The sequence below is a fragment of the Benincasa hispida genome, chromosome 11 (assembly GCF_027475165.1).
Source record: "Benincasa hispida cultivar pf3 chromosome 11, pf3_genome.v1.1, whole genome shotgun sequence".
Lineage (NCBI taxonomy): Eukaryota > Viridiplantae > Streptophyta > Magnoliopsida > Cucurbitales > Cucurbitaceae > Benincasa > Benincasa hispida.
Genome location: NC_143488.1, coordinates 54,945,665 through 54,957,146, shown reverse-complemented (window position 1 = coordinate 54,957,146; position 11,482 = coordinate 54,945,665). Strand labels below are relative to the sequence as shown.

Below are 11,482 nucleotides of genomic sequence, written 5' to 3'. Positions count from 1 at the left end.
CTACACTTGAAATAATGAATTATTATGAATTACTCATAGCCAAAGTGTTAGCTTCCCTAACTAGTTCATCTGTTAGACAATCTTGACGTTGTCCTACTACAATTCTACAACCACACTTAAAATAATGAATTATTATGAATTACTCGTAGCCAAAGTGTTAGCTTCCCTAACTAGTTCATCGGCTAAACGATCTTGATGTTGCCCTACCATAATTCTACAAACACACAAAACATAAATAACATCAAACATACTTTGAACGTACATAACACCTGAAATTACAAATTACACGTAGTCAAAGTGTTAGATTCCCTAACTAGTTCATCTGCTAGACGATCTTAATATTTCCCTACCATAATTCTACAACCACACAAAACATGAATAACACTTGAAATTACGAATTACACTAATGTTGTTATACAATTATTCATTATCTTGATTTGAACTACAATATTAGGATCAGCGTCATCTCAACATAATATGGCATCTTAGATAGATCCATCAACCTCAATCTTTCCAACTACTTTCAACTACTCTAATTCATCATTTTCACCTCCATCTGCTTCTAGAACATCCCATACATATTTATTTTAGATAATTTGTACAACTTTCCAATTATTGCTAAGTTTATGATGTAAAAAACTTGTTTGGCTTGAGTTGCAAAGATGAAGGGTTCATCTGTATACCAATAATGACATGTGTTTATTGACATGAACCCTAATTCCTGTCGTACTTTATTTTTCTTAGGGTTTGTGTCTTTATTTTTCTTAGGCTCTGTGTCAAACTACTTATATTTGAAAAGGATCACACGTCTTCCATTGTTGTATTCTAAATCCAATACATCAACTAGTATATCATAGTAATTAGCTTCAACTCCTTCTATTTCTCTAGGCACCATGATGTCACTATTTTGAGTTGATCTTTTATTGTCATGATCAATACAGTGAAAACGAACTCCATTGACAATGCAACCATTGTAAGAGCGGACTTGATTAGAGGACCAAGTGATATTAATTAAAGATCATCAGATGCTTCTCCTTTTTTATGCAGTGAGTAAACCTATTAATATTTAATGGATTATTGAAACTCAATATTTTTTTTTAACTCATTATTGATGTTCAAATATCCAATTGAAGAAGTATACTTACATGATTTTTGAACCAAGTAGGGAATTGTAATCGATGCCTTTGAGACAATTCTGATGTTGTGTCTGATCAAGTATTAATTAGTCTCAAATGTTTCCTAGTCATAAATTTAACATTAGATATAATATCGAATTTGAAAACTAAGGATATTAACTAAACATATAGGATCTGAAACATACCTATGATAAGACGTTATCTTAGAGCTATTGTTCGATATATACCAATATTCCATTCGTTTCTCATTTTCAGTTAGCATCTTCGCAATTGACCCCTTTAATGGAGAATTGAATCATTATTACATGGCTCCCTATTGAATCTAGTTTCTACTCAAGATAGATACATGGAACAAAAAGTCAAAAATTCTTTCATGATAAATCCTTCTGCTATTAAACCCTCGAGATAAGCTTTGTTTCTTACGTATTGTTTCAAGGTTCGCAAGCTTCTCTCAATAGGGTACATCCAACTATACGTAACCGAACCAACAATCTTTGCTTCGTAAAGCAAGTGAACAGCAACATGAACCATTACATCAAAAAAAGACGATGGAATTTTTTTTTCAAACTTACATAATATGAGCACAATATTTGATTGCATATTTGATTACAATTGGTCCAAGTCTGTAACACATATTACTTTCGCACATAAATCACGAAAAAACTTATATAGCTCCATAATAGGTGTATACACATCTTTTCATAAGTATGCTTGAACACCAATAGGAATAAGTCGCTGGAGTAGATATGAGATTCGTGAGTCTTTCATCCCCATAAGTTTACCTCACAATTTGTGGGGGGAAGCTTTGATGACAACAAATTTTATACTAAATAAAATTCCACATAAGAAGACTAGTAAGTCGCCTTATGAAGTGTGGAATGGAAAGTTACCCTCATATAAAATGCTGAAAGTGTGGGGTTGGCAAAGGTACAAGTTCCTTTACCAAAAAGAACTAAGCTTGGACCTAAGATAATTGATTTTGTCTTTATAGGCTATGCAATGCATAGTGCTGCTTATAGAATTATGGTAATTAAATAAAAAAAATATACAATATTGATAATAATACCAAAATGGAATCTATTGAAGCGGAATTCTTTGAGGATATATTTCCTTTAAAGGAAGAAAGATACAAAATTATTGGTGTCAAAAGAATTAATGAGGCTATCTCTTCGAAAGGTCAAAAAGATCGGAATATTGAGTCTGAACTTAAAATAAGTAAAAGAGCTAAGAAAACTATTTCTTTTGGACCTGATTTCACAACTTATATGATAGAAGGTGAGCCTCAGACTTTTCAAGAAGCTGTATCATCTTTTGATGCATTTTATTGAAAGGAAGCTATCAATAGTGAGTTAGAATTCATTTTACAGAACAATACTTGGGTATTGGTTGATTTACCTCTTAGAAGTAAACCAATTGGGAGTAAATGGATTTTTAATAGAAAGCTAAAGGTTGACGACACTATTGATAAGTACAAAGCCCGTTTGGTAGCTAAAGGCTTTCGCCAAAAAGAAAGGCTAATTTCTTTTATACCTATTTTCCAATGACAAGGATTGCATCTATAAGGATGTTAATTGCAATTGCAGCTTTACAAAATTTGAAAATACATCAAATAGATGTAAAAATTGCATTTTTAAATGGAGATTTAGATGAAGAAATTTATATGGAACAATCTGAAGAGTTTGTTGTTAAAGGACATGAAGAAAAAGTTTGTGAACTTATCAAGTCTCTAGTATTTGTTGAAACAAGCACCCAAACAATGACATGAAGAGTTTGATCACAGTATGTTAATGGATTTAAGATAAATGAGTGTGATAAATGTATCTATGTTAAAACCATAGATCAAGGTGTCATTATATGCTTGTATATGAATGATATGTTAATAATGGACACGAATAGAAGTGGTATTGATTCCACTAAAAGGATGTTGAAATCAAACTTTAATAGTTGGTCTTCCTGATGTTATCCTTGGAAATCGAATAATAAGAAATGCAAGTGGATATATATTTTCTCAATCTCATTATATAGAGAAAGTGTTGAGAAAATTTGATCATTTTGAGAGTAAGTCAGTTATTACTCAATTTGATCCAAATTGTAAGTTGAAGAAAAATAACGATGAAGGTGTATCTTCCCTAATCTAGAATATTTTAGAGCTATTGGTAGCTTAATGTACATAATGAATTGTACAAGACCTGATATTGCCTATTCAGCAGGAAAGTCACCAGCAATCTTGGACATGATCATTGGAATGTGTTAGTCATAGTTCTAAGGTACTTGAAGTACAGTCTAGATTATGGATTGTATTATACAAGGTATCCACATGTACTGGAAGGATTTAGTGATGCTAATTGGATTGCTGATAGCATGGAGAGTAAATCAACCAGTGGGTATATTTTTACCTCGGGTGGAGCAACTGTGACATGGAAATCTTCAAAACAGATGTGTATAGCATGCTCTACTATGGAATTAGAGTTTATAGCTCTTGATAAGCAGAAGAAGAAGTTGAACAGTTTCGAAGTTTTTTTGAAGATATTCCATTATGGCCAAAACCTGTAAGTGCAATATGTATTTATTGTGACAATTTAATGGTTTCTATGAGAGCCAAGAATAAAGTCTATAATGGCAAGTCACGACATATTAGATGCAAACATAATTTGATAAGTAATTGCTCTCTAATGGAATAATTTCCATTGATTATGTAAAGTCAAAAGAGAATATTGCAAATCTTCTAACGAAAGGATTGTGAAGAGAGAAAGTCACATATACATCGAGAGAAATGAGGCTGAAACCTATGAAATGAGTTATTTGGTAGTAACCTAACCTAGTTGACTGAAGATCTCAAGATCTAGGTTCAATAAGCAAACTAGCTGGATAATTCATAGTTGACACATTAAGAAATTTATAGTTTCTTCCCATTTCTATGATGATTTAGAGTGTGTGATTTATTGATGTTAAGGTTATATTGATATCTTGTTTTATAAGATGAGTAATGACAGGGTGCTCTTATTAATATTTACTTATATGAGAGTAGAAGTGGGGTCACTTCTATGAGAACGTTTCAAATGGTTATGTTCTCTGCTCTCATGAATTCGAGATTTTGTCCAAGACCAAAATGGACACAAATGTATAGAACTCAAAGATACAAGATGACTTGTGTGTTATATCTATTGTCTCAATTCACCATTGAGAAGGATATTTTCAAAGCTTAGTCTTACTATTTCTTCGGTAAATTCGATGGATATTCACTAAGGAAGATTCAAGTCTAGAAGACACCTCTCCTGATGCATAACTTGGTCGATTTGTTTGCTCTCAACAGTTTTTGTTTGATTTTTCTCACTTTCTTTCATGTGGGAGATTGTTGGATATATATATAGTGAAAGAAAGTAAAACAATTGAATATTGAAATATAAAATTGGATTTAATTGTGTAACCCATTGTTTAGAAACTTTCAAATTGGATTGAAATTTTCAATTAAAATGATGTTTCATGTACAAATTTAACATGTATGAAAGTCAAAGTTGTAGTTTATTCAACTTGAATGAGTTATATTTGATTTTTGTCAAGTAACAACTGCAATGAGTCAAAATTGACAAATGTTTCAATTTTTATATTTATTTAATTTTATTTTGTATTTTAGAGAGTTACTAAGTTGTTAACCTATAAATAGCAACTTGGTTCTTCATTTGAAGTATCCCCATTTCAAAGTGAAGAGTTTTCTCCTTTCTTTCTTTCTTTTGTTCTTGAGTTAAGTTGAGAGTATGTATCTAAGAGTTTTGCCAAATTCGAGTAGTTTGAGGCTGCAATTCTAAAGGAGTTAGTCGTTGTATCCTGTTTGGATGATCGCTGTAGTCTACTTGTATCTTGTGCAAAGTAAATAATAATTGTCTTCAAGACAGCACTTATCAGAAGTGTGTCTGGACAATGTTCTGGAGTCTACAGAGGTTTTGAGATTTTTTCAAGTCTTCAGTTATTTTCATATCTAAGCCTTGTTACATCATCTTGTTTAAGTTTGAGTTTGAAAACTATACAATTGTCTCTAGTAGAGATGTAATCAGTTTGCTAGTATATTCAATTCATATATATTCCATTTTCTCCAACCGTCTTCTCATTGGATATGACAGTAATTGTCCTTTCCTTCTACATTTTCATATACAAGATGTACCCAAACATCAAGATGGAACTTTATTTTCTTGTTTTGAAATTCAGGTATTTAATGGCAGCCTCTCTCTTGTTTTGACTTTGAAAGTTGTAGCAACAACTCCATCTGTGAAAGATGAATATGGAAGAGGATTATTCATGGATTAAAGAATTTATTATCCCATAACCCTTACATCCGATGACACATCATTCTAGAGATTATATGATTCGTAAATATTATCATCTTGAATTCATCAAAAAATTTTAAGATAGAAAGATCTTGTGTATTGTTTTTGCTGGCGTTTCGAACAACCTATTCAGATTTTGTATTCAGCATATTTATTTATTTGCAATTATTTATGTTTTTGACCCTAGGATTTAGAGCATATATAAACTCTCTAACCTAGAGGCGACGTTCTTGATGTAATTCTGAAAACATTCTCTCGAAATAATATTGTTCTCCCTCTGCCTGTGGACGTAGCTAACACACTGTTAATGAACTACGTATATGTGTGTGTTGATTTTTCCTTACTTTACGTTCTTTTTGTATTCTTTAATTGTCGATTTCGTAATAATTTTTCTAATGGAGTTAATCTTGTATGATCCCAATACCAAGAAGATATAGACATTAGATCATAAACTACATGATGGAACAAAGGACAAATTATGGGATTCACGAGTTTTTATTTATTTTTCTTCATCAATATTATAGGAAGATTATGTTAAATATATTTTTATCTTGACACGAAATAATGGTCAAGTAATATAATTCTTGACACATTTCTAATATCATCTATGCTTTTTTTTCCAAATTAAACATACGAATTTAATATCTATTTCTCATTTCCTGCATTATATTTGTTCCAACAAGACAATTTCATCAACTAAAACAAACCGTTGTACACATTTTAGGTCTACATATTAGTCCAATATATCCAACGTAACAATTCAGAATACTAAAATAAACAATTCCATTCTTCTATTACCTTCCATATATATGAATGATTACAAAATTTACAAGACCAATCGTACAACAGGATATACTCTCTCAACCCACCCCAATATATGATAATTCCAAAATTGTAAGACCAATTTATATGTGGCATGTATTCCAAAAATCACAAGACTAAAATTCTATCATTCCCACACATTTCTTTGAAGTATATAACCTATAATGGCTAAACAAAACATTTAGACAAAAAAAGTTTTGGACATTCCCATGTAGCCACATACACAAAATTTATAGGAAGTCAATTAGATATAACGACCTAAATATTCAGCCAATTCCACGTATACTTCATCCAATTCAAGTAGCGAGTACGAGCTCCTCGTATCAATCTATAAAACATAGAAAGTCAAATATATATATTTATTTACTATTTACACTATTTATAATGTTACAATATATATAAGTAGTTTAAAGACATACCGCATCTGTGATAATATTCTTCTTTTTAATCACGATTTCTTGCATATATCTCATAACATAATACCTACATTAGAGAGTTCCCACTTGTAAAGGACACTACAATACAAAGCCAATACTTAATACATATCATACAAATGTATTAAATAAATACCATTCTTTTAATTTTTTCAATGCTCTTATATTTATCTTTACTATTTTCCAAAATGTGGTTTTTCGATTCTTTTATAAATTTTTTTGGGAAATTTCTTCTATCTAGGGTTTAAAAAGTCCAAAGTTCTTATATTAAAAAAATTAACTTCTTAAACCTCACAAGTCATTCTTAATTTTAACACGATTTAGCAAAACCTTCTAGTTTGTTTATGTTTCAAACCCAGATTTGATTTTCAATTATTTTTTGTAATACAAAATTAAACTTTATGCTTTTATATTTTAAGTTGAATAAGCATTTCTTAACACCCACTATTATAAATTGGAAACGTAAACTTTCAATTATATATTTAAGTTGCTATATACTTTCCCATAAATTATGCTGGATTAAAAAAATTTAATACCATAAAGTATTATAATCTTTTACAAAATATATAATTAGAAACAATTAAAGTTCAAAGAACAGTAAAATTGAAAGTTTGAAGGACTTTATAATTAAACTGATGAAAAAAATGGAAATATGTATAATTTTGAATATTCAGTTCGACGGAAAACCCTTTAACTCATAATATGATATTAATTATTTAAAATGTGGTCGAAAAGATATATTTGAAAATAAAACCAATATAGTAAACATTTTATTTTTTATTATTTGTTTTTTAAAAAATCTTTTTTTTTTTTTTTAATTTCACGGAAAATTAAATAGATAGACGGTTGTTCCTATTGGGAATGATAACAAAAATAAATAAATAAATAAAAATGGTAACCCTATTAGGAAGAGGAAGAAGAAAAAGAAAAGGTTTCGTCCATTACTTATAAATATAGCATTCCTCACCAATGCTAATACCTCACTCAACACAAAATTCCAACTCTCTTCTCTTCTCTTCTCTTTGAGTTTGCTTATTAATTAATTAATTAAATAATAAATCAAATATGGTTAGTGCCACCGTTGCTCGAAATATCGTCGGCATTATCGGTAAACTAACCTTCTCATTTTTCTTTCATTCTTATTTCTTCTTTTTCTATTGATTTATAATCTTAATTTATTAATTACCAATGACAACTTATAATTATCTTAATTAATTTGCTTTCTAATTCAATTATTTAAACAGGTAATGTCATCTCCTTCGGCCTTTTCTTCTCTCCAGTGTATGTTCTCTTCTCCTCTATTTTCATCCTCCATGCAACACTTATTTTAGTTACTAATTTATGGATTATTTAATGTTAATATTGCAGAACAACATTTTATAAAATAATAAAGAATAAGTCCGTGCAAGAGTTCAAGCCAGATCCTTACATTGCAACCGTTCTAAATTGCATGTTTTGGATATTCTATGGAATGCCTTTTGTTCATCCCGACAGCATGTTAGTCATCACCATTAATGGAGTTGGTCTTTTTATTGAACTTGTTTATTTGACAATTTTTGTCATCTTTGCTGATAACAAAGGACGGGTAAACATTCTTTTTGTTTTTTTCAAATTTATTAACTCTTGTTAAAAAAAATTATACATATCTAATGGATTGTATTTAATTTGGTATCATATGTAATTTCACAAAAAAGTTGGTATTTGTTTGTTGATGGAAGTCATATTCGTGGGCATCATTGTTGCAATAACAATGATAGCTTTGCATGGAGCCAAAAATAGATCTTTGATGGTTGGGATCATTTGTGACATTTTCAATATCATGATGTATGTTTCTCCTCTAACCATCATGGTAAGTCATTCATTTTATTATATAATAATATTAATATTATGTGTACGTTTATGCTTAGTATTGAAAATTAAGATTATTTAAATTAATCATTGGTTTAATTAATTTGAACAGAAAAAAGTGATAACAACAAAGAGTGTGAAATATATGCCTTTTCCTCTTTCGTTGACAAATTTTCTCAACGGTTGCGTTTGGACAGCTTATGCCCTCATCAAATTTGATCTCTATATGTTGGTATGTTTATTGATTTTCCATACAAATTAAATATTTATAATATGATGTTAATACTTAGAATTAAATTAATTAAGTGATAATTAATTAATTTTACAGATAAGCAATGGTGTTGGAGCAATTTCAGGTTTTCTCCAACTAATCTTGTATGGTTATTACTCGGTGATGGATTCAAAAGAAGACAATGAACTCACAGATAAAGACGCTAAAAAGATTCAACTCACCAATTTAAATGGATCATCCAATGTCTAAATATATATTTTAAATGTGAATCTTAGTCTAGAATATTGGGTTGTTGTCTATCCCCCAAAAAAAAAATGTTGAGTTAGTCTTTAGGGGTCTCCTCTCTTTACTCAATTTGTTTTTCTTTCTTTTTCACCAAATTAATTTTTTCTGTTTGATACATTTGGAGAATTTTGAATTTATTAAATTTTAGTACAAATTTATTTCAGGTGTTGGGTTGTCAACTTTCTTACTATGTTTATTTATTATTTATTTGCCAATGACATATTCTTAACTAGCTTTTTGTCTTTCTAATTCCAAATAAAAGATAATTTTAGATAAATAAGTATAGAGATGTGTAAAAAAAAAATCAAAGTTTGGATAAATTGAAATTTTCTAATGGAATGAAATGAACCCATCAACTAAATACAGTATTGATTGAATTATAAGTTTAATTCCAAAATCACTTTCTCAGAATTTTAAAATGAAACACTTCCAATTCTCTAAAATGAGAACATTATTTAAACTCCTCGGACTATTTTACCACAAGATTAAAAAAAGTTTATTTAATCTCCCATATTTAATTAAAGATAATTCAAATTTAAAATTTTGATTCAGATAACATGAGGAAGGTTATATTTTATAATTTTTGCAGTTTAGATAAAAGAATTCTAACTATAGTTTTAAAAAGAAATAGGATAATAATAAATTATCCAGTAATTAACATAATTGAAATTTATCTCAAGTCTAAGGGATACATTTTAGGTTAGAAATTAGTATTGGTTTTTAAACTTTCATAAAAATAACGATTAGAAGGCGCAACATGTCATCCCACCTAAAAAAGTAAAGGTCATGAAACATGTCATAAACGGGTATATAATCTAAAATCAAAGAAACTTGTTCATTTCAAAATTTACTAAGTGATAGTAAAAGGGAACAAAATGGCAAACCAAAAGTCAATAAAATGTATCCATTCCAATAGCAAGAACCTAATCACAATAGCCAACAATAGTACAAGGGAAGATAAAGATCATGGTTGAGTGAACAAAACAAACAAGAAAATTAGCTTTTCCACTTCTTCAGAAAAACATCTCATTAAAGACCAAAGTGTAAAACTCTACCAGATTTCAAGCATCGACAGTCTAGAAGTAATTGAAAATATCAACAAAAACTAAGACCATTTACAATGTCTGTGGTCAAAACCTATAAATAATTGTGCACACTTCAAAGAAAATCAAAGCCTCAAATCGTATTCAACATTCAAATAGGCTTCACAAGATTCTAATACAATTGACCCTCAGAACAACATATAAAAAAAGCACATATAAAGTTTCCAAAAGTTGCTAAGTATTGTTCTGATTCAGAAACCTATCTAAAATGAAAAAGAATAGTAGCTAATTATCCTTTTCACAATGAAAAATACATATAAAGTTCTTAAAAGTATATAAGTGATACTTTAACTCTCAGAACAATCTACAAAGTGTATGAGTGTCATTGACTATGAGAAGCACATAAAAATTTCCTAAAAAGCACCGATCTACGTGATACTTTAACTTTCAAAACGACATAAAAAGTGTCTATTTATCACTTTGACTCTTAAAACACCACAAAAAGTGTTTTTTTTTAAGAAATTTAACTGCTTATGAACTCTCAAAATCACCTAAAATGTTAAAAAAAAACATCGCTACTTGCCATTTTGACTATGAAAATACATATAAAGTTCCTAAAAAGTGCATAAGTGATACTTTAACTTTCAAAGCAATCTAAAAATGCATAAGTGTCATTTTGACTATGAAAAAACATAAAAAGTTTATAAAAAGGGTTTAAGTGATACTTTAACTCTCAAAACCATCTAAAAAAAGTGTAAGTGTCACTTTTACTCTCAAAACCACATAAAATGTTCCAAAAATATTTCTTCATGTTGATTGGACTCTCAAAACTACATAAATTATTTTAATAATAGTGGTTAATTAAGCATCACAGTTAAAAACACATTTTGTGTTCCCAAGAACTCTCTAAGTGATATACTTTAACTCTCAATATAATCTAAAAAGTACATAAGTATCATTTTGATTATGAAAAGCACATAAAAAGTTTTTAAAAAAGGTATAAGTGATATTTTAACTCTCAAAACCACCTAAAAAAGTGTGTAAAATGTCACTTTCGACACCCTCAAAACCCCATAAATTTTTTTAAAAAAAGTTCCTAAATGTTACTTTGTCTAAGTGTCCAAGAAGATCAACAAGCCCAAAGACCGATCATCCAAGAAGATCAACAAGCCCAAAGGCCAATCGTCCAAGACGATCATCAAGCCCAAAGGCCGATTATCCAAGAAAATCAACAAGCCAAAGGTCGATCATCCAAGAAGATCAACAAGCCCAAAGGCCGATCATTCAAGAAGATCAACCAGCTTAAAGACTATAGATCATTCAAGAAGATCAACCAGCTTAAAGACTATAGTTTATTTTG

General features: G+C 29.5%; 1 protein-coding gene across 1 annotated transcript; it reads left to right on the top strand.

Annotated features, from left to right (window-relative positions):
- The first annotated feature begins 7,779 nt into the window (after positions 1-7,779).
- On the top strand, positions 7,780-9,043 carry LOC150032743 (bidirectional sugar transporter SWEET5-like). The gene is made up of 6 exons (XM_090307434.1): positions 7,780-7,822; positions 7,959-7,995; positions 8,083-8,298; positions 8,401-8,563; positions 8,675-8,794; positions 8,891-9,043. Exons 1-6 carry the CDS (start codon positions 7,780-7,782, stop codon positions 9,041-9,043), a joined length of 732 nt encoding a protein of 243 aa, XP_090163560.1.
- Positions 9,044-11,482: the final 2,439 nt, after the last annotated feature.